This window comes from Sycon ciliatum, chromosome 2 (genome assembly GCF_964019385.1).
Source record: "Sycon ciliatum chromosome 2, ocSycCili1.1, whole genome shotgun sequence".
Lineage (NCBI taxonomy): Eukaryota > Metazoa > Porifera > Calcarea > Leucosolenida > Sycettidae > Sycon > Sycon ciliatum.
In genome coordinates this window covers 24,592,278-24,614,874 of record NC_088644.1, presented here as the reverse complement: position 1 = coordinate 24,614,874, position 22,597 = coordinate 24,592,278, and the positions used below count along the sequence as shown (strand labels likewise).

The following is a 22,597-nucleotide window of genomic DNA, read 5'->3' as shown; positions in this document are numbered from 1 at the left end:
ATTAATTTATTTCATGTATTGGTCTCTCATTCATGTTTTCAGCGTTTCAATTTTGAGGACATCCGTTAGCACTTACACAGTGTCTGAGAGTCCCACTACTCAAACGGTTGTAGCAACCTCACAAAACTCTGCTGTTGTGGCTACTTTGACTTCACTGACACCTGCCTCTGAGTACAGTATCACAGTTTCTGCTCAGAATGGCATGTCTGGTGCTAGTAGCCCAGCCCTTACTATCAAGACAGCTACTTCCAGTAAGTTCTACACCATGTTCCACCTATTTTACTTGTGAATCGGTAGCTTGTTTTTCAGGAGTGTGTCTTTGATCATCTCATTAGAGAAGAAAACTCCGTCCAAGCCATTCAGGCAAGAGTACATGAAAACCAGAGTGTGCAGCTTGGGGCCTTTTCTGCTATGGGTGTCTGTCACGGCGAAATTCCGTGATTACATCATATTTGGCCCAGATCTAGGCGGGAAATGGCGTAGTGCGTACAACTGAGCTGCAGTTGTGCAGAAAGAGACCTGCTTGAATCCTGCTTGTACGCACTACATCACTAAAATGATGTAATCACGGAATTTCGCCGTGACAGCAACCCATCCGAGCTGCACACTCTGGTTTTCATGTACTCTTGATTCAGGGTATACCTGAATTTGAAGTCACCATCCTGGCATTTGGCTAGAGCAGTGATTATTCATTACTTGGTGCATTGACCACACCGCCACCTGCGCTCTGTGGCCAACCACACACGCACTTCCCACAGCAACAAGACGTTCCTTCGGAGTACTGAAATATAATGCCTTCCGACAGCTGTGTCAGTCATTGAGACCGCTCATTAGCGCACCATCTCTTATTTCAAGAGTCGGTATAGAGTAGGTGCTCATTTCTTTTCAAGTCATTCAATAACTCAACCTTCTCTCATGGGGTGACCTGAGCCTTCCAACTTATAGAAATAACATACAAGTAACAAGATGTGCTAGAGCTCTTAGCCAGTTAGTTGTAGAACGTCAGTACCGCAATGTTATCGCGTGAGCTGATTGTTTAGTAACTGGTGGTGTTAGTGGACGTTATAGCGTAGCTTGTAGTTTCTGGGTCCCTTTTTCTTTACTATAAACATGAGTGTTGTGGCTTTTGAATAAATACTTTTCTTCCTTTCTCTGCAGAACCTGGGAAACTCCCCCGACCAGCAGGCACAGCCACAGCAACAACTGCCAGTATTACTATTCTTCCATTGACCAATACCATGCAAAATGGCAGGATCACTCATTACAGGTCAGAGTTGTTGGTCACTTAGGAGTTGTTCCTTTCTTGTGTTATATTTCTCTCCATACCCATTTCCCTTAAAATACACAAATTTTGTATTTCAGCTTGGAATGGAGCAATGCAGAAGAAGAGAGAAGAGAGCACCATTCCATTCCAGCCGTTAAGCTGTTGTAACTTTGTGCTGTGTTTTTCGCTGGCCGGGGCTCATATAAATGCATATTGTGTGCGATATGTTCTGTCAATGTGCAGATTGTCTGTGAGGAGAACACAGCTAAGTGGTGTGCCAGTTTCAGAGACCGCCGCCGTTCATTCAATTCCAGTTACAGCTGCTCAAGTTTCTCATCAGTATTCGTTGAGTTCATTGTCAGCTGGCTCTGTATATTCCATTGCCGTTCAAGCTGTGAATGCTCACCCTGTGGCCGGAGATTTCAGTGAAGTGCTTACTCTGTCTACCTTAGATTCAGGTATGTACACTGTCATGAAAAGTTTTAATGTGTCATGGCCGCGCTCGGCGGGTTTGTGACTTGGCTTAGATCTAGTGGCTACCCAGGTAGACGACCAATATAGTCGCCATCCAAGTTGCTAGCTCACATAGAACGACAGGTTTCTGATTCCACTTGAACAGTGTTTATTTGAACCATTGCAGTACTAGATCGAAAGATCAAGTGTGTAGAGTCAAAAGACCAAAGCAGGAGAGAGTCGGAGTGACTCTCTCAGAATCGAGAGGAGTAGTGAGCTCCCCGAGAATCGAGGATGAATGTTAGCAAAACAGCTCCTTATATATGCTACATTATGTGATCAAAAGTATACAGTGGCAAGAATGCGTAAGGATTATTTCTATTACAAACAGTGGTGCAATATGTGCAATCAGCCAAACTAGAATATAGTACAAAGAATGATCAATCCATACGGGGAGCTTGCTCACCCACATTACATGAAAGGACTCCGAGGCTCTTCGTGCGACGGGGCCTGCATCGCCTGGAGTATGCTGTCGGAAGTTGCTGCAGCTAGAGCACGCCGCCTCCGTACGCTGCCTTGGTCGTTGGTCACCCTTCATCTCCTGCCCGTAGGCTCTTCCCTCTCATTACCCCGTAGGGTGCTTCACGGTCAAGCCGCGACCTCTCCCAAAAAAAGGGATAACGGAGTCCGCAGTGCGCGAAACACTTGCAGGACCCTTTACGTCGTACGACGCGAGAAGAGGTGCCATGCTTGCTCGACTAACAAAGGTATCAGCTCCCTTGCAGGACTAAGCAGGGTCCCCTCAAGCTCAACAGTGTAGTGAGTACAATGCTGACGACTTGTACTGAAGGTGTTGCCGACGTACGACAACACTTGCGACTCTAAGCCACGAGTTGTAAGCCATGATTGCTCAACTAACGAAAGTGCCAAATCCTTCGTAGGACTAATCATGGTTCTTACAGAACTCTAGGATATTTCGGAGCCCAGCTTTTGGCTGCTGAACTCAATGCATGGTCGCTTTCACGACGAGTCCGATCCGGGTCATGACAAATGCATTCAAAGAATTTTGTTCTGTCCTCCTTTCCAAGAGTGTTTTTGATGTGGAATTTGCTGCAGCGAATATAATGTGTTCCTTGACACTAATTGGGTTTCATACGTTTGTTCTCTCCTGTACAGTACCTGCATCTGACTTCTCGTCCCTCGGCCTTGTGGCTGGTGTGAACAACATTGTTCTTACCATTGCACAGCCCTTGCTTGTCTTGCGCAATGGAAAAATTGGAGGATTTTCCATCACTTATCAGCAAATTGTCCCGCGTACTGACGCTCCGCCCCAGACTGAAAGTGCTAGCCTTTTGGTAAGAGATGGCATTGGACAATCATTTCAATGGCTATTGTACAGAATATTCTTCTGCCTTACCTCGGCGTTTGCGAAACTGGTAGCAGTGTGCACACATGCACACTGGGGCAAAGGAGTCACTCACAAAGCTTTATTTTTGCTGCTTTCAACCAAGGATATGTTTCCAATGGCAAATGTTATCAGAAGATAATTTGAAGCTGCATCTTATATTCATTGTGTGTGTGCGTGCGTGTGTGTGCGTGTGTGTGTGTGTGTGTGTGTGTGTGTGTGTGTGTGTGTGTGTGTGCACCGATGCTTGACCAAACATTTACCATTTTATTGTGACTGTAGTTGTGGTTTGAAGTGTTGAAGTGTTGGTGGGGGGTTCAACGATTCACAATCTACTACATGCCCTCCTTGTGTACTCGTTTTGTTGCTTTCTGCAAAATCTCTCCGAGAATTCAGAACCTTATTCAACCTGACGTTGCGTTTGTTTGCATCTCGCAGAGTGGTGATTCCGTCGTGGCTACCATTTCCAATCTTGAGGAGCACTCGGTGTTTACTTTCACAGTCTCGTCTTGTCTCGAGAGTGCTGCATCTGTATGCAGTACAGGAACATCACGCAATATCACAACCAACTCCAAAGGTATTGCATAATTATGAAAACAATAGGATTATTCCGGCTGCTCTCTTTCATTAAACAGACCTCGGTCCTACCGGTAGGACCATCATACACAGGCATGCTGCACGGCCTCTGTTCTAACATTGACCTAAAACTTGACCCTAAACGGTTGCAAATGGGCTAATGAAGGAGTCCACAAATTTTAGACGTGATCGCACAAGGCCTACTATGAAATTCCATGTCAACAGCCCATGGTAACCATGGAAACAAAGTATGGAATTTTGCATTCCACTGCCTTGACAGGCTAATAAAAACATAAAGTCTTCACCACGATTGATGCGCAATGGTCAAAATTCATTTGGGACAGAGTTGCTAGCGCTCCGACATGAGTACGTGCGGCCATTTTGACAATTGATAAAATTGCACATATGCAATGCACTAGACATAGTCTTACATTTTCCGCCATTACTTTGCCTGACAAAGACCTCATCACAACAATTGTTTCAAGAAATTTCCGAACCAAAAGCACTTTTGCGGCGCGATTTCTTGGGTCCTACCGGTAGGACGGCATGGAAGCTATCATTAACTCCAATCTGGACTTGACCTGGTGCTTGACTTTCCTCCTGTGTAGCCTAATGTAAGAGTTGAAAGCGTGACGAGAATTACAGATTTGCAAAATTTCCCCACTCGGCGGGTACAACGACCCTGCCATCAAACGCCCGTCTTTTATTTCTCTAGTCCAGAAGAGAGAAGGAGTGGCACTCCTGTAACGTTGCATTTTTCTCGTTTTAAACTTTGTGCCCCGTACTTCTTATACCCTGGACGGTCATTTGCCTGTTGGCTGGAACGCCAGGAGTGGTTCTTGTTACTATTGATGCAACACTGTACTAATTTCCACTTTTTTTCTTTTTTTCTCCGCTGTAAAAGCTGCCGACCGTGCCCCAGATGTAATGTTCTCTTCGTTGAGTGACAACATCACTTTCATCTCAACTCTCAATGTCACTTTTAATGGAAACTCCATTCCCATTCTAGAGGTAAGTTGTGTCGTAGCACATAGAGTCGTGACCATCAGTGAAACGTAGCCCAGTGCATATTTGTTTTGCTATGTTTCCAAACGAAGCACGTGCCATGTTGAGCGGGCTGTCTACCAGGTTTATTGTGTTGTCAGGTACCTCCTCCCGTACATTCTGCAACCTTTTCTAGCTTGCCTGTAATGCTGTATGCACCACGTGCGTACTCACCTGTCGTTCCAATGGCCTGGGTAGCTACTTGCGCGCCCATTTTTGCCATAGCTACCCAGGCCTTTTTGTCTAGCACGTTCTCTCAAACTCTCACACACTCTCTCTCTCTTTCTCTTTCATAATGTCTATGTAGTCGTTTAGTTCGTCTTTCTCTCCGTTTCTCCGTCAATAATAAATGTCTTCCCACTGTTAGTACATCCCGAGTTTTAAATGTATGTGTTTGCGTGCATACGTTTGGTTGTAATTCTCTCTCTCTCTCTTGTTGTAGCTTAACAGTCTTGTGACGGCATATGAAGCCATCCTTACTCAATCTGGTGAAACATCATCTATTCTGCTCAATGCCACCGTTCCTGGCCATGCCATTGGGGAGGCCGCACCCGATGCCTCAGTATTGTTCACAAACCTGAAGCCCAATACTCAGTACAGTGTTCAGTCTCGTGTTTACAGTAGCTCTTCTCTGAACAGTACCTACCAGCATCAAAGCCAGCTCAGCCCTGTGTTCCAAACAACAACTGCAACAACACGTACGTTCTCTATCCTGTACACTTCCTGTCTCTTCCATGTGCATACTTTGTGAACGATAGAAATAGGCCAGTGCTTTCAGCGGTAGCACCTGAGGAAGTTAGTGTTCACGTTGGGAGCAGCCAACTTCTTCAAAGTAGACTATTGCTGCAAGCCATCAGTTACGTGTTGATGCATTGTCAAGATTATAATTATGGCCTAGTCTGTTGCGAGTTATCCAGCATACGAGTAGTCTCTTTGGAGACAAAATTAAGTTCTCAATAGAATGAAATGTGCACTCTTTGCATTGAGAATTGTGATCTTCTTCGCTCTTGTTGGTTGTCCGAAGTAATCGGCATCAGAACCTTTTGAGCAGCATGCTTCACACATCATGGCCACACCTAACCTTATCTGACAATTCTGTACTTGTCTACAGGACCAGAAGCTGCCTTCAGCGGAACACCTACAGTTAGTGACCTCACACCCACGAGCTTCACGGTTTGCTTCTCACCTCCGCTACAAGCTCTGCAGCATGGCACAGTAACCTCTTACCTTGTGTTTTACACTCTTGAGAGGGTGCAGAATGTTAGGCAATCGGCAACACCTGTGATGGTGAGTTTCCATTTTGTCCACGTATGGCGTTGTTGTTGCCGTCTTTTAATGGATCTCCTTGCCAGTAGTGTGATGACATGTTCTACATTGCTTTCTGTTCATCTAACAATACTGCCTGTGAATGTTGGACCTAGCGCTTCCGGCCAACTGCACACAAAAAGCAAAGTGTGTGTTCCCGCTTATAATATCTTGCAAAAGATGATAAAATTTCCTGTTTTCTTGCTTTTTGCAGCTGAGAATTGCAAGTTCTTCAACTCGACAGAACTGTGCTTCTTCTTCATTGGCCCTGGAGCCCAGCAGCACCTACAGTGTAGCCATACAGGCATGCAGTGTTGATGGATGCAGTGATCAGATGCAGGCACCCATGTTTACTACTTTGACTGATGGTAGGTTCTTCAGTCTTCTTTCTTCCCACATGGATAATGCTGTGTTGTGGTTGGTTGAAAGTTGTGATTGGTGAATGGAGACATTACATCGTACTGCACGGGCGAACAACATTAATTTCCCAAACGAAATGGTATTTTTTATTCTAGGCAATGTGAATCACAAATCATTTCATAGTGGTGGACTGTTAGTCAAAATGTGCAACATTTTGGTCTTCCTCTTTTACATGCCATAGTTCATGCACAAATAGCTTGAACCCCACTAAACTGTGTTAATTTTCAGAGATGGTCAAATTCCATTCAATATAACAAAATCTATGCGTCTTCGTAAGTTGCCAGCAATTGAGCATGTGGATTTTGTACTTCTGGATTGAGTGCATCACACTTTGTTACTACTCTGTTATAAGCGAACACGGAATCTTTTAGTTATGTTGTCTTTTTTAACACGTACATGCACACAGCTGCCAGTCAATATGGTAGCCAGATTCCCATGTTGGGATTCATGGCTTGCATATGCAAAGTCATAGCAAATCTGTGTTTGGAGTGTTCAAAGTCGTAGCAAAGTTGTAATCATTGGTTGCCTTCGCTGTAAATTAAATTAAATTCAATGTTGTCGGTGTCCAGAACCCTCTGCCAGTGGACGGGTCACATTGGAAACAACAACGTCAACTACGGCCACATTGACTGTTGAACTTCCTGGTCTTTTGGATTCCAACGGTCCTATCACTCATTACCGTTTTTCAGTGCCACGTACTCTTGTGAATGCTGCTCCCAGTCCTAGCCCAGATCCTATAAATAATGTAACTCGCCAGGTTAGTAGTGTATTTTGCTGACACTTGTACGGTGAACTAACTTCTGAGCTTTGTTTTCATTGCAATCGCAAGCGTGTCATGGATTTTTGATAGCTTGTGACTTGTGTGGAAAGTGAAAAGCGATTTATAAGAGGCAATTTTCAAATTGATGTGCATCCTTGTTCCCGTAGTGTTGGGGATCTCTTTCGGCCACGCTGGATCAATTTTTACAATATGAATTCCCCTCATTACGTGCCATTTGTATTTGTTTATGGTAACATCTTTGCAGGTAAGCCCTGCTTCACAGTTCGCCCAATTCACTTTTGATGGCTTGGAGGAGGGTGCTATTTATGCTGGGTTTATGGCGGCCTGCACATCGTCAGCTAATGGGACGCCACAGTGCTCCGTAGAAACTGCGGTTGTACTATTTTCTACTTTGGAATCTGGTGAGATCTGCTTTCAAGCATGCTTGTAATGACTTGGATTGCTCAAGTTTGTGCCTACAGTCAGTTTCAAAAAGATTAGCAATCCTGGCGATCGCCCGGGGAGTTTGCCGTCTTACCGTATGCGCGCTCGAGAGCTGGCTGGAAAAACTCACTGTGAATTCGAAGAAATAATCCGCGCGAAAGAATGAAAAAATGACAACTCACTCTCGTCGGTACATGTACGTCTGGTTTACAACAAACGAGTTCTTCCTCGTATCGATATGGACAGAGAGGACATGTCGGAAGTGTGGTAAATGTTGACGAGCGGGATGGGTCCCAATTCGTTTCGTGCCCAATTTCTTTGACTGCGGCTGCGATGCAATTTACTCTCACGATGTGACGAAAACGACATCGACACAGACTCATTCCCAAGGCCATGACTTGGCAAAGCTATCCGTGTGACTTCGACGACATTTTGAGAAAAGCAGACGCCTGTGAAAGCTGATAGAAGACGGCGTTGACTCCTAAATTCAAATAAAGTGGCGATCTTGAAATACTTTTTAATAATTAATAATTCTCAAAGAGAAATCGATCGATCGATGTGCAACAACACGTAGCTACAGCGCAATGACTTCCGTGTTCACTCACACCGTTTCAGTGTTGTGGGTGTGTTCACATGGCGTGAACCAGTCAAGTGTCTTTGTTCGGCAGGAAACGCGAGCTCCAACAACAACAAGTCGTTTGGCGCAGCCACCCAGTCCTTCTCATCTTTGGCTTGTACTTTTGTACCAGCGTGATCACCAAAACAATGAAAAAAAGTTTGACTTGAAGATAGTTTGGGATTTGAACTCACAACTTCATGGTCAGCAGACAGCATTCATAACCACAAGGCCAAAAAGGAAAGGATAAATCGTGGGTTTTGATACAAAATCGATACTGACATCCAGGGCAAATTGTAAACCATGGGAAAAGGCCGGAAACCTGGCCGAAATTCTAACTCCTTAACGGCTGGTCCAATTGTTTCGAAACTTTCACAGAACAATTTGCCGTGTCCTAACAAGCCATTCTATGTACTTTGTTGCCCGAATTTCCCTTATCTTCATACTTTTTAAGACCAAAACCTGATTGCTAATCTTTTTGAAATGGACTATAGGTTGAAAGTTGATGGCATGTGATGTTGTCGGAACAGCACCTGACCCCAGGACAAACTCCGCGTTTCTAGTGCTTCATATTTTTATTTACTATTGTAGTGTAGGATGACGAGGACTTTTTATTGCATTGTGCTTGATGTCCATTGAGACTTTCAATATCGATCACACGTTCTCAGCCTGATCCATGCAGCAAACAATTGAAACCTGTCCTTGTTCTTGTATTGACTATTGTTCTACAGCGCCTGCCACATCTGCTTCAGCTGTCAAGGCAACGGTTGTAAGCTCTACTTCTATTAGCTTGACTGTGTCTCCGCCAGCCCTGTTGAATAGGAATGGTCTCATCACGGCTTATAGGGTGGCCTTCAGCAGTCCGCTCTCGCCGATTGCACGATCACGCACGTTCTCTGTCCCCATCACCGATAATCACGAGGACGCCCGGGCACTTGTTATCTCTGGTTTGAGGAAGTTCCAGTTGTACACATTTGCAGTGACAACCTGCACGCAGATCGGTTGCTCCGTGGTCACAACAAACACCAATGCTACAACTTTGGAAGATGGTAAGATCTACTTTGCTTGCCCTTCTCAGACTAGAATTTCATAGATCTTCCATCCAGCCCTGAACTTTGGATACTCAATCATGTTGCCTGTCTTGCAAGGCACTTTTAGCGAAAGCCTCTACAAGTACATGTGTTTTACAAGTACATGTATCTCACACCTGTAGTATGACTCCATGGTCAAGGCTTCCCCATGACTCCATGGTCAAGGCTTCCCCATGACTCCATGGTCAAGGCTTCCCCATGACTCCATGGTCAAGGCTTCCCCATGACTCCATGGTCAAGGCTTCCCCATGACTCCATGGTCAAGGCTTCCCCATGACTCCATGGTCAAGGCTTCCCCATGACTCCATGGTCAAGGCTTCCCCATGACTCCATGGTCAAGGCTTCCCCATGACTCCATGGTCAAGGCTTCCCCATGACTCCATGGTCAAGGCTTCCCCATGACTCCATGGTCAAGGCTTCCCTGCCCTTCTCTTGCCATTTCAGCCTGTGATGTTTATGAACTGTACTGGTAAAATAATTATCGTACATCGTACCCTTGCTGTGTCTTGCCGTGAGCAGCGGGATGCATCTGTTTGTGATGGCCACCCGGCTGTAGTGTTCAGTCCATATATGTATGTGTGAACACTACACCGGCTTAGGACGACCCTGGAGCTGCCGTCACTTACCGGTCCCTATATCACTGAGACTGTTGCTTTCTTTCTCTTCTGTATCCAGCACCAACTGGCATTGTCCAGAATGTTGTGATAGCTAATGGAACTGTCACTCAGTCAAGTGCTGTTTTGAGAGTGTCATTTGAGGCACTTCCCGAGGTAGACCGCAACAGTATTATCAGAGGGTATGTCCTGCGTGTTCAAGATGCACAAGTTACCCTGGCTACAGCCAACCGATCTGTGTCATCATCAAGAGAAAGCGTATCAACAGTAAGTTTTGCACCTCCAGTTGCGGTACTGGTGATCAACGTTGCTTAGGCATGTCTCCTGTACAGCTATGTGTTGAATGCTCTGCAAAGTCCTGTGTCGCTTGTCCCCTATTCTGTAGCCTTGGTACGGTCCGGGCGTGCTCCTGTGCAACATGTCGCATCTATTGTATCTATTTTTCGCCTTGCCTTCGTCTTCATGCTTTTTCAGGGGTGGATGGGGTGGATGGAGGGACACTTGTGATGTGACTATTTTAAACATTAACTGCCTGTACATAACTGCCTGTACAAGGCTACTTGGGATCTATGCACAGTCAGCCACATTTACTGTCCAGTTGGCTTTCAAGACAGACACCGAATCTACACTTTGGCGTTCTTGTATTCAAATGTCGAAATAGAACTGTAGAACTGTATAGAACTGTATAGAAGTGTGTGTGCTTGAACTTGCTTCCCTGTACCTTGCAGACTGTTGGTGGACCTGAACTCGAAAGCTTCACCGGCTATGTGCTGACAATTACTGCCTATAATGGCCTGGGCCAAGAGGGGCCGGAATTCCGCGCTCTGATTTTCACCGGAGAGTCAGGTAATTCATTGCTTTAAGAAAATCGGTTGCCTGTGTTTTGTAGCACTCTTTCCATTCAACAGTGGCGACAATGTACTTGTAGCCGCAGATAGCACTTTGAATATTGTAGTTTCATTCGGAGTGTGTCTGTTTCATTTCATTTTGTGATTTCCTTCCCAGTGCCTGAGGCTGTCGAGCAGTTGAACTTCTCATCTGTAGCCCCAACAGCTTCCAATATTACCTGGGCTCGTCCATCCAACTATCATGGAATACCAGTTGGTACTACATTGGTTTTGACCAACACACTTGTATCTAATAAGAGCAACGTCACATTCAATCTGGCTGTGAACACGTTTTCACATGTGCTTGATTCTCTGGACGAGTTTGTGCGATATTGGGTTGAAGTCTACTCCTCCACATTGACCGGTCCGGGAACTAATTCCAACGTGTCTTTTGTCACTTGTCAAAGTGGTAAGTAAGACCTTTCTACTTGAAGTAACATTTCCTTTGTGATATTGTTATATGAAACCCAATACCCAAGATAAGATGTCATACAGTAAAATTCCCTATTCCAGGGCACTTTCGTCTTCCGGGCACCTTTCTTACCCATTAGGGCTCACATAACCGGGATTTTCGACCGAAAAAGACCCCAAGGGTATTATTGATAGTATTATTGATAGGCATAACAAGTGACTTGCATCTACTTTTTTTTAAAGAACCCTGAAGCTCCATTGTGGATTTGTCATCTTTTCACTTCACTAAGTGTTTATTATGTCGTGGGCAATTCCTAATTAGGAAACAGAGCTCGCTCCCAACCTGCCCGAATAGGGAGTTCTACTGTACTAGACTGTACCCGTGTATCCCAATATGGACTGGGCACTGTCACATCACTGCTATCCTCTGCTACCACTCTCTGGAATTTTAATTGCTTCACAATGTTTGTGTTTGTGTGTGTGTGCCTATGCCTGTGCCTATGCCCTTGTGTATGGTATGTGTGCATACTGCGTGTGCGTGTTGTTGTGCAATATGTCGGCCATGCAGTTCCCATTGGAAATCCAGTCTTCTCGGTTCAAGGAATCTCTTCCAGAAATTTTGAAGCTGTGTGGTCACCGATGGCTGTGACAGAACGTAATGGTATCATCACTCATTACGTCTTCACACTCATGCGGTTCACTTCTGCAGGTCATGTAAGTCACTGTGCATGTGCATTTTATATGTGTACTATGATTCCCCATTTAGTTTCAACTTGCATATAAGGTTTCCAATGTTGTAAGTTCATAGAAGTGGGATGACGATGCTATAGCAAGCTTCCTATTCTGTTGTTTACTGTTTGTGACCATGGGCTGGACCTATTCACTTGTCTTTTTTTCTCCCATTGCAGTTTGCAAACATGCGCAGCGTCACCTACCAACGTAATAAGGACTCATTAAATGGCACTATTGGACAAGACCCACTAACCGGCTGTACTCATCGTGTTGGCGTGCCGGAGGAGACTTCTGCTGACTCCTATAGTCAGATTTTCGACAATCTCCACCCAAATACAACTTACAGTCTATCAGTGTCAAGCTGCACCTTGATTGGCTGCAGCAATGTTTCCTCAGCGATCAATATATTTACAATTGAAGAAGCACCCGGTGCTGGAGTTTTGGGAGTTGTTCTGGAGATCCAGCATGATTCTGTTCGACTGTCTTGGCATGCCCCGAATGAAACATTCCATCATGGTATTATTCAAGCTTACCACATCATTGTTTGGTCATCTGACAGTCGCAATTTGACCTCGTTCTTGCAAGATTTCAATGTAACTAGCAGCACCTTTACAACAGTTGTTAGAGGCCTGGAAGCTTACTACAACTACTCCTATTCTATTGTAGCTGCTAACGCTGCTGGTCGTGGACCGTCAGTCAATGGAAGCTTCAGATCAGCCGTCACGAGTAAGTCATTCGTACACAGCAGGGAGTAGCAGTGTCAGTATTTGTTTACGCTAATTTGCCCGGGCTTGCGTCTTCCCAATATAATTATATGGTCTCTCTTTTGCATCAGGCAAATCAAGTCCAGATTGACTGAGCTGTGTCATTGCCAGCGTATATCAAGTTCAGGCTTCATGCCTTTTGCATCTTCCTTGTTTTTTCAGATCCACTTTCGGTGAGCAATACTGTTGCTACCTTAGTTAGTGGCCAGCCTGCTCATGTCACAGTCTCCTGGACATCTCCATCTGTACTGAATGGCATCATTACGCAGTACCAAGTTCTTCGCAAGGCAACAAAGAGGGTGTCGGTGAATGGACGACTGGTAAGTACAGCTGCCAGACTCTGCGGCTCATAGGAACTCTGAAGGAATTCATGTTAATGCAATGCACGCAATCCAAAAAGGTTGCAGGGGTGTTCATTATGTTGCATTGGCGTTTGACATGCTCGTGCAGATGTAAGGGTACGTCAGTGCAGTTACTGTATCTAATACTATCTATACACCATTGTTACTGTATCTAATACTATCTATACACCATTGTTCTTGTGATGCTTTTAATGATTCCTTCTGTACAGGTTATTCTCAACGACACACTCTATGATTCGCTACCTGTGAATGAGGCTGCTGGCACTGAGCTAAACAGGCCGTTTTCTCTTGTTCTTCGCAAATTGACCGGCTCCACTTCGTACACATTTGAGGTATGTTTGCAGCTCTCTGAAAACTTCCTTCGCAGCAGATCTGCAGTTCTGAATTGATGTACTGCAGTCATCTTTATTGTTCAATCCACAAAGTGTGATGCCGAAAGTGAAGAACCATTTGAGGTAAATGACATTCGAAAGACTGAACATAAGTTGTTCCGTTGCGAGCAACTTTCATGCATACTGTAAAACATGTAATTTTAGGTGCATTACAATTTCGGTGCCAGGGACCTGCCAGGTTTCAGGTGTAATTTAGAATTAGGTGAGCAGCGTTCCCTTCACATACAGTGCATACTCTAGTGCCTTTTAGATGTAATTTAAATTTAGGTGCCTGGTTTCTCTACCGAAATCACCGAAATTAAAGTTACACCGAAAATTACGTGTTTTACAGTAATCAGCACTATTGGCTTGACTCCTGACTCCTTGCTTTTCTATGTCTTCTCCAAGGTCATTGCCTACATTGGTGGCCTACCAAGTAACAACAACACTGTTATCAGCTTTAACAGTCCTGTACAAGGTGAGTTCAAGTTGACTTGAATGCAAATGGCGAACTACTTTATGCACAGCTACACGTATTGACAGCCTTGGTGCTCTGCTGCACTGCTGGTGTAGCGTTTAATTGCTGATTGCTTGGATTACTTTCAATTGAAGTATTTCCAGACTGGGTTATGCTCCCCGCCTTGTACTTGTTCTCTTCATATGCGAGGGCTCTGCTTCTTCTGCTTCTCTTTCTACAGCTGCTCCAACTGTTCAGCTGCCGATAGGCACTGCCATGTTACCTACTGTGCCACCGAATGTATTTGTGTCAGTTGCACCAAACTATGATTCCACACGCCATATCCTAGTTACCATTCCGGCAGATGATGAGACTCACGGCAAGATCGAATACTATATGATAGAAGTGGCTGTAGCGTGTGGTGGAAAGTACAGCAATGGTGAGATTGAGAGTGCTGCTATTGTGCATGAACTACTGTGTATTGTAGTAGCCAGGCGATGGACATGATATGAATAAATGCAAATATTAACTGTGCAGAGCTAGTGCACCTCAGTGCAACTACATACTTTCTTTTTCTTGCTGATCTCAGTTTGTTCCGTGTCCCCATCTGTTAATGCATTGCTTGGTGGTGCCATACAACCAACATGTTGCGGCTCTGTTAATTTACAAGATCTTCTTGTTGATTTTGTATGCTATCCTCTTTAGCTGCTGCTGTTCCATACACTGAGTACTCAAAGTGCAGGACATGCCCATGCCCGCCATACATTGCTCTGTATGGACCTCGTTTCAACATCTCCTCATCAACTGGAGGGACTACGGTAAGTTCTGCGCATTGCTACTTCGTGTTGTGTTCTTTTCCGTACAACAGGGAGTCTGTTGTTCGCGTGCGCGCGCATGCAAGCGTGTGTGTGTGCGTATTCGTTGCGACTGTATACAAGTGTAAGATGTTTGCCGGTGCTGTATCCTGTGGTGTTGCTGCTGTAAATGTATACTGTGTTCCTCTTCTGCCAATCTGTTTCAGTCCATTGCACAACTCGGCTCCGAGACCAATCCTCAATCCTGTTCAGTTGTGTGTAATCCTCCCTTGCCATCTGGAAGCCAATTCAGGTAAGCAGCAGTGCTGATAGAATTCAGGTAAGCAGTGCTGATAGAATTCAGGTAAGCAGTGCTGATAGAATTCAGGTAAGCAGTGGTAAGCAGTGGTCAGCAGTGGTAAGCAGTGGCAAGCAGTGCTGATAGAATGAAGCACATAGAGTCTTACCCCTCCCCGTGAATAGCTCGGGAAACCTCTCATGTTGGTCATCACATTCAGGAGGTGACAGAGCGCCATACTCAGTATGCGATGTATTCAAATGAATTTTGTACTCCGCCCTATTGAGATCTGCTACTTCAGCCATCACTTCCTTTTGCTCTGGCTGCTTACAATAATATAAATTTTCTTTCTGTTGTCCATTCCAGGATTCTTGTTAGTGCTGTCACCAGCGGCCCATCTCCAAACGCACTGAGTGCAGACATTGCAACACTGCGTTTGGCCTTTTCCACAAATGTTGTGGCTGGATCTTTCGGCACAACTACTCCTGCAGGTAGGGTACCGATGGTCAGCTAATGAATAGTGACCCCACCCTCCCCTGTGCTCTCTTCAATCTCACATGATGTGGAGACAGGAGTTCTACTAGAGCTGTGCAAAGTATTAACATTGCACGTTGAAGTAGCAGAATGATATTCCGGTATTATGAATGAAGACATTTCCTAATCAAATTTCATGAGACTGTCATCAAGGAAAATCATCTCAACAATGATAACGAGCTTAGGAGAACAAATGATATATGTAGGAGGTATAGAGGTGAAGTGTGCCCGTTTCTTTCATTCTACCCATTGCTCCCCACGACTTCAATATGTATTGCTCATGGCTGGTGTGTGCATGCTTTTTGAACTCTCCCTCTCTCTCTCTCTCTCTCTCTCTCTCTCTCTCTCTCTCTCTCTCTCTCTCTCTCTCAGAATCTTCTTCTGGAACGGTTATTGCCGTTGTGGTTGTCCTTATTCTACTACTTGGGGCGGCTGCCATTTTTGGTTTCGTCTACCACCGAAAACTCCAAACTAAGTAAGTGGTGGTGAGCTTCTTTTCTTCCGGTTTGCCTGATTTGCTGCAGTTGGCTAGCATTGCAAGTACATCTTGGTTTTATTTGGCTAATCCCAAACAGAGCAATATTAGAGAGGTTTTGCACTGTGTCTTTCCGAAAAGAAAGTAACTGTTACTTGCCGAAAATGCCATTTTCATTGTTTTGCATTCCGAAAATCTGATTCCACTTCATTTCCAATGGTTGCCATGCAAAAACAGAATGTTGAGTAAAGAAAGCGCCAAAACCGAAATTTGTCGCATGCCCGGCAAAGCCGGAAAGAACCGAGCTGTTTTCGGAAAACCATGCACTTTCGCCACCATACTCCCGGAAGTTTTACTACTTTTTTGGCTCCTCCCTCCAGATTCTGAAAACTTGATAATTCCGAAATTCGGGGAATGTAAGTGCGTCGCTTTTCGTGCCATATGTATAGCCTTCTCGCTCGAAGTAGTCTTTGCATGTCGACAAGTTACTTGGTCTAGCTCGCTGTTTGTTTCTTATCATAAAATACGAATGTTTGTGTAAAAAATAAGCACATGGCAGATGGCGGGGTCGGTGTTGTGTTGGTGTAATTGCTTTCTATGTGCATTGCTATTCCTTTGTGCTACAGGTCAATGAATATTGAAGAACTGCACAAGAACTCAATGAGCAACTTGAAAAAGTACACAACACCCAAGTCAGACGCACTGATTAATGAAATTGTGCGCACATCCAGCATGAGCAAGAGTGATGCAGTGACATCTCCTATAGGAGACAGGACTCAGCCCAACACAGCATACGACACTTCTTCTTTCAAAAGTCCCTCACCATCTCGTGTTCAGGTATCATCTGAGCCTAGACAGGACTCTCTTAGCACCAAACCATCACTGCCCGTCGAGGACACCACGATGAGTAAGCCCATTGAGGTCTCCAACATGCAAGGAGAGACTCGAGTGCGCAGTGCCAATGATGACCTTATCTTTGCTGAAGAGTTTGATTTCATCAAAACAGTCGGTACATCGCAGCTCGCTACCGTGTCCAGGCATGAAGTGAACAAGCCAAAGAACCGCTACACCAACATCTTGGCATACGATCACTCTCGTGTTGTACTTCCACCGCGAACTGGCCTTAGTGACTATATCAACGCCAACTTCATTCATGTAAGTTCTATGCGTTTCTTGACTTTTTGTTGCCTGTGTAATGGGATTTACAGAGTGCATTGAAAATTCTTTCTTTTTGATGTAATGGTTTTCATCTAAAGAATAGTGGAATAGGTGACTGTTTGTGATAGTGTGGTTCTTCCATGCGTTTTGCAATTAGTTGCCTCTTACCTTGCACGGCAAAGTCTTTTTTTTTAACAGCCTAATTATCTCTTCTCCTCCACTACTCCTTTCATTTGCCCGTAGGGATATCGCAAGAGGAATGTGTACATTGCTTGCCAAGGACCACTGCCGCAGACTGCCGCAGACTTCTGGTGCATGATTTGGGACAACAATGTCCCGGTCATTGCCATGGTTACTCAACTCCTAGAGCGCTCACGTGTAAGTGGCTTGCTATGAATGTAGGTGCCAAGCTGGGCTGGTTTATGTACATGCAGGCGCGGGGGAATCATGATTTCTATTTGAATTGGGCTTGATTTCAAACCTTTTCTCTACATACATCGAAATGAAAGCCAGGCTTAAAAAATCAGGCTGCTGACCTGTTCGAAACAAGCTTCTATGTCAGATAATGCAATGAATAAAACTATATGCGCACTCATATCACAACCATAGCAACAAATATACATGTAGTACTCTAGAACGTTTTCTTGTCGCAATTATCGATGGAATTCATGACTAAAGGGAATGATGAAACTACAACAGGATTTATACACTTGGAGTGTGCTAGTATAAGAGACGGACTTTACACTTGGAGTGGAGCCATTCTTCCAGGGCTACTGTGCGTGGCTACAACTTCCCGACTGAGTGAAGACTTCTGCATCATTGAAAGAATTTAAAGTGAATCTGAGGGACTGCTGATGACTGAGTGCACCATAATAATTATACTTGCAAGTAAAAAAAACTAATCAATATAGCTTTTCGGCTGTTTCCTTTTCATGTATATAATCTTCTCCTTCTTTTACCATGGTTGGCTATCACCCACATCTTCCCGTTTTGGCTGCCATCGGAAGCCATAAGATGTTGAATAAATAATAATAATAAGAGATGGACTTTTTGTACAATACAGTATGTACATTATAACCATGTTTCTATCATACCAATTCCAGATGTATGCCAAGTGATTTATGCCGTATTGCAATCATGGACTAGCCACTTCAACAATGCCGTCTGCATTTGGTGTTCTGGTTTCAGGTGAAATGCCACAAGTACTGGCCGGAAGAGCTTCATCAACCATTTGAGCATGGAGAGCTGACTGTTACGTTGTTGTCCGAGGATACCAGCAACACTGACTGGCACGTCCGAAAGATCTTAGTCTCCGATGTGAGTCCAACTTCTTTGCTTGGCCTCGATATTGTTAACTGGCCTCAACAGATGTTCCCCAGGCAGCCTGATCTGGAATTTTAGCCGGCTTTTGTGGTTTGGCTGTGTCGCAGCCTGAATTGTGCCCTGGCCATTGTATCAATGTTTATAGAGGAGCGGTGTGTACTTGTCCGATTACTAGCAGTTTCTGGCATGACCAAGCGGCTGGCAATAGTTTGTTTTTTGAAAGTACATGTAGAGCCATTTTGCAAAACTGCCCCCCCCCCCCCCCTATTCCATGGCCTGCTTGCCGTATTCTCTTGCCAGCACTCCCAGGACTCTCAGGAGATGAAGACCAGTGCTCTGCAATGTTTCCAGGCTTCGAAAGCAAACATTCAATATGTTGCAAAGTTTCGCAATACTTTAGAGAATGCGAAGTCTCAAGCAGACATTTTTTTAAATACTGCAGGGAATGTTTCTTCAATATATTATAGGGAAGAAAAGGACCAAGGATGTACAAGATACGCTCTAATGTCCAATCATCCATCCAAGTCTATAATTATATTGTTTCTTCACTTCTACGTTCTGCCATAGGGTCAAACTGAGAAGACCGTTCATCATCTAGCCTTCCAGTCCTGGCCTGATCATGGTGTGCCGGCCACATCAGACGTTCTCATCCGCTTCGTCTTCACAGTACGCCAGTATGTCCCAGCCAACAGTGACGCACCTATGACAGTACATTGCAGGTACGTGTTGCAGGAAACAACAAGGCTCAGAGTCCATGCGTGCCTGCTCTTTCTAATGCAACGTTACATGTCGCACATTATGTGTGTGTGTGTGTGTGTGTGTGTGTGCAAGGGGGGGGGGGGGGGGGGTATTTGAATCTACATGACATGCCTTTTCATCCACACAAACAAAGAATACTAAAATGACATACGCTTCAGTGCGACATTCTGTGTGCATATGCGAGGCTATTAGTCGCAATCCCAGTGGTGCTGCCTTTCGCTGTGGTTTCCAAGGCCAGAAAACTGTGCGACTTGCGGTGACAGCAGTTAGTACCGTGTTTTATGGAGTAGCGTATTCGCTGTCAGTGGGATAGTCGCCGTTCTCTAGCCGAGACTTTCCCCCAACATCTAGCCTCTGTGCATTCATTTATTACTTGTACCTGTTCAATGCTATACCTGATGTATCCTGTTGTGCATGTGCCATTACTCTCCTCCGTTTGCAGTGCTGGTGTTGGTCGCACAGGCACCTTCATCTGTGTTGACACATTGCTGCAACGCCTTGTGTACCGCCCAACCATCGATGTCTACGGCACCATCTGTGCCATGCGCATGCAGAGGAACTTGATGGTTCAAACTGAGGTCAGTTTCTTGACTACCTATATCATCTTTGTGTATGTGCGTGTGTGTGTGGGGGTGTGTGTGGGTGTGTGTGGGTGTGTGCGTGTGTGCGTGTGTGTGCGTGTGGGTGGGTGTGTGCGTGCGCGCGCGTGTGTGCGTGTGGGTGGGTGGGTGGGTAGATGTGTGTGTGTTTTTTACATGAACCCTTATCCCAAAATTGATCCCTTGACTTTAGAGTTACACTTAGATGTTCGAGTACATTAACCAGAGACTGCATCTCAGTAGGCAGCCAGAAATGCAGAGTTGTCATGTACGTCACTCGTGCGCAAGTTGTGCTAATGAAATGCAATACTTCAGTCGCGTACTGCATGGCTCATCAAAGTGACGATGAATTTCACTGTCGCACACGCTTGCTAGGCTGCGCCATCTGATCTATGTGCTCTTGCTTCGAGCAGTTTTACCTGGTGAACTACACTCTACACAACTGTTTCACTGATGCTGTTTTATGCACACACTTTGTGTGTGCGTGTGTGTGCTTGCATGCATATGTGCGAGTGATGGGCCTGTCTCAGTCCCGTTCAACCATGGTACTTCAGGTGTTTACACGTTCGTAAATGAAGTGTGTTAATTTGCTGATTTTTTCTCCTTTGGAATATCTCGCCTTTCTAGGCTCAGTACATCTTCTTGTACAAAGCCATGACAAGTGTTGCTGAACTCTACCTCAATGCAAAGAAATCTTCGCCCAGTAAGTGCTCATGAATTAGGATAGTGTGAAGGTAGTTATCTTCATGGGACAAACCCTTGTGCTGACACAATGCTTCTGTCCTTTCTGTTGGGAACAACAATGAGACTGAGATTGCCTGTTGTGACATCGGTCTTTGTTCCATTGTAGAACCAAGGCATCTCGGAATAAGGATTTGCAACTTCTCTTTACCTTGTTTGCAATTTTTCTCATCTTGTCTTGTCCTGAAAGGTCCCTTGAAAGTCCCATTGTTGCATGATTCAATAAAATACTGCTGTTCAAGGATTTCAATACCTACTGTACACCATGAGCATCTAGAGCTGGCTTACTGGGTATTGTGTAATTGGAACTGAGTAGGAGCAATCAGTGGGGTGGGCCGATGGGGAGGGGAAGGGGGGGGGGGGGGAGAGGTAGTGACAACTTGTGAATGCTGCAGTGGGGGAATGGACCCGCCAGAAAAGTCTGCATTTCATCAAAGGTCCATCACAGAAATTCATAGCAGCCGGCATGGTAAGGAATAATCATCTAGCAGTATGCAGCGCCAAAGGCATGGTGGAAGCACTGTCAGTACTGTCAGTACTTCTGCCTCATTATTGACGATGTGCTCTGTTGATTTGTTACCAATACTATGATGACGAACCCCTGCACCTGCGCCTGTCCCGCTCTGCTTGGCTTAGAACGGGGCTCTAAGGCTCTAACGAATCTGTGAATGGCCCAGTCACCCCTACATTTTTATGGTTCGCCACTTTGTAAATGATCGCCGAGGGAGGATATGTACGAAGGCTCACTGTCGCGCTTTTTCCTTGTTACTTCTTCTTTCTCATTCAGATGCAACCGGTGCCGATATCATCAACAATATTCGCTCCAACATGCTTGGCCCTGGAGTCCTCCAGGCAGCCATCTAAAGAAGCTGGTCTTCTGCTTGATTGCTGCTACCCATTTGCTTGTTTCTTCACCTGTATCGTTCTTCGCCAATATTGGCATTTTGCACACACCCCTGCCCCTTATTCCCAATTGCTTAACTGCTGCCTCTGCCAATATGTCCTTTTTTCTTTTCTTTTCCGTATTGATCTGCTTCATGTATATCCTAGAAAGCTCCCATTGGATTTTTGAAAATGATTTTGCCATTGCAAGGCCAGCTCTAGGCTTTCTACCTCTCTTTTCTTTTTTCAACTAGCCTAAGAGCTTCTGCGCCAATGCGCGTTTAAGAATATTTTTATTGACCCCAACACACTTCTTTTGAAGTCAATGTTATTTTAAATAATCCCGAATACCACCGCTGCTTGAATAGCATCGCCGCTTTTCTGGTGATATTCGCATTCGATCCTACTTCCGATGTAAGTGTGTTCGTTTAAACGTTCATGTGCGTTCACATGCCCCCTTTTGAATGACCATCTTCCGGCTCAATAGTGCTACAGCCCATGACTGATTGTGGCACCACAGACCGGAATTTGGTATAGCTTGCCGGCACACCGTCATCCCAGCTCACGCGGCTGAAGAGCTGCATTCCAACACTCCCTGCTAACACTGCCTACTAGTATTCTGAACATTTGCGCGTCCAATATTTCCAGTACGCATTGTGTTTTAGGGTGTTTTCGTACAGCATCTCTCAATAAATTGTCCACCCGGCGGTACATGTACCCTTCCTGCTACAGTTGTTGGTCTGTGCAGTAGTTTCTATTGTGATTACTTTACTAGGGGAGTCCCAACAGGCTACTGCCTTTTTACTGGGAACTCTAGTGCAGTGTGAAGTTAGTGCGGGTAATCTGGTCCGTGTTTGACGCTGTGTCCTCAGAAAGTGCAGCTATACGCTATGTTGTCCCCTTTGAAAAACACAATTCCGCAATTTTCACATAAATTGACATAATCCGCAGAATCTACACTTTTGCTACGCAGAAAGCAGCAGAACAGCTACTTTGCGAACTTTTGGGCACCCACGATGGCAGAGGTCCTATTTCTATTTGTTCACATGGAGACAGAT

At 45.0% G+C, this 22,597-nt stretch overlaps 1 protein-coding gene across 1 annotated transcript in view; it reads left to right on the top strand.

Annotated features, from left to right (window-relative positions):
• The window catches only part of LOC135809326 (uncharacterized), a 79,550-nt gene extending 57,180 nt beyond the window's left edge, over positions 1-22,370 (top strand). Inside the window, exons 68-99 of the mRNA XM_065322659.1 lie at positions 43-251; positions 1,159-1,267; positions 1,508-1,722; positions 2,894-3,072; positions 3,561-3,699; positions 4,603-4,709; positions 5,185-5,440; positions 5,854-6,029; positions 6,262-6,415; positions 7,037-7,224; positions 7,493-7,649; positions 9,019-9,336; positions 10,054-10,259; positions 10,721-10,838; positions 10,998-11,288; positions 11,859-12,004; positions 12,199-12,748; positions 12,949-13,106; positions 13,358-13,480; positions 13,928-13,997; positions 14,218-14,415; positions 14,682-14,794; positions 14,998-15,083; positions 15,435-15,559; positions 15,975-16,077; positions 16,704-17,232; positions 17,479-17,613; positions 18,424-18,552; positions 19,126-19,277; positions 19,760-19,895; positions 20,544-20,619; positions 21,445-22,370. Coding sequence (XP_065178731.1) covers positions 43-251; positions 1,159-1,267; positions 1,508-1,722; positions 2,894-3,072; positions 3,561-3,699; positions 4,603-4,709; positions 5,185-5,440; positions 5,854-6,029; positions 6,262-6,415; positions 7,037-7,224; positions 7,493-7,649; positions 9,019-9,336; positions 10,054-10,259; positions 10,721-10,838; positions 10,998-11,288; positions 11,859-12,004; positions 12,199-12,748; positions 12,949-13,106; positions 13,358-13,480; positions 13,928-13,997; positions 14,218-14,415; positions 14,682-14,794; positions 14,998-15,083; positions 15,435-15,559; positions 15,975-16,077; positions 16,704-17,232; positions 17,479-17,613; positions 18,424-18,552; positions 19,126-19,277; positions 19,760-19,895; positions 20,544-20,619; positions 21,445-21,521 — 5,728 coding nt within the window. The 3' untranslated portion in view covers positions 21,522-22,370. The remainder of the gene's footprint in view (positions 1-42; positions 252-1,158; positions 1,268-1,507; positions 1,723-2,893; positions 3,073-3,560; positions 3,700-4,602; positions 4,710-5,184; positions 5,441-5,853; positions 6,030-6,261; positions 6,416-7,036; positions 7,225-7,492; positions 7,650-9,018; positions 9,337-10,053; positions 10,260-10,720; positions 10,839-10,997; positions 11,289-11,858; positions 12,005-12,198; positions 12,749-12,948; positions 13,107-13,357; positions 13,481-13,927; positions 13,998-14,217; positions 14,416-14,681; positions 14,795-14,997; positions 15,084-15,434; positions 15,560-15,974; positions 16,078-16,703; positions 17,233-17,478; positions 17,614-18,423; positions 18,553-19,125; positions 19,278-19,759; positions 19,896-20,543; positions 20,620-21,444) is intronic.
• The last annotated feature ends 227 nt before the right edge of the window (positions 22,371-22,597 follow it).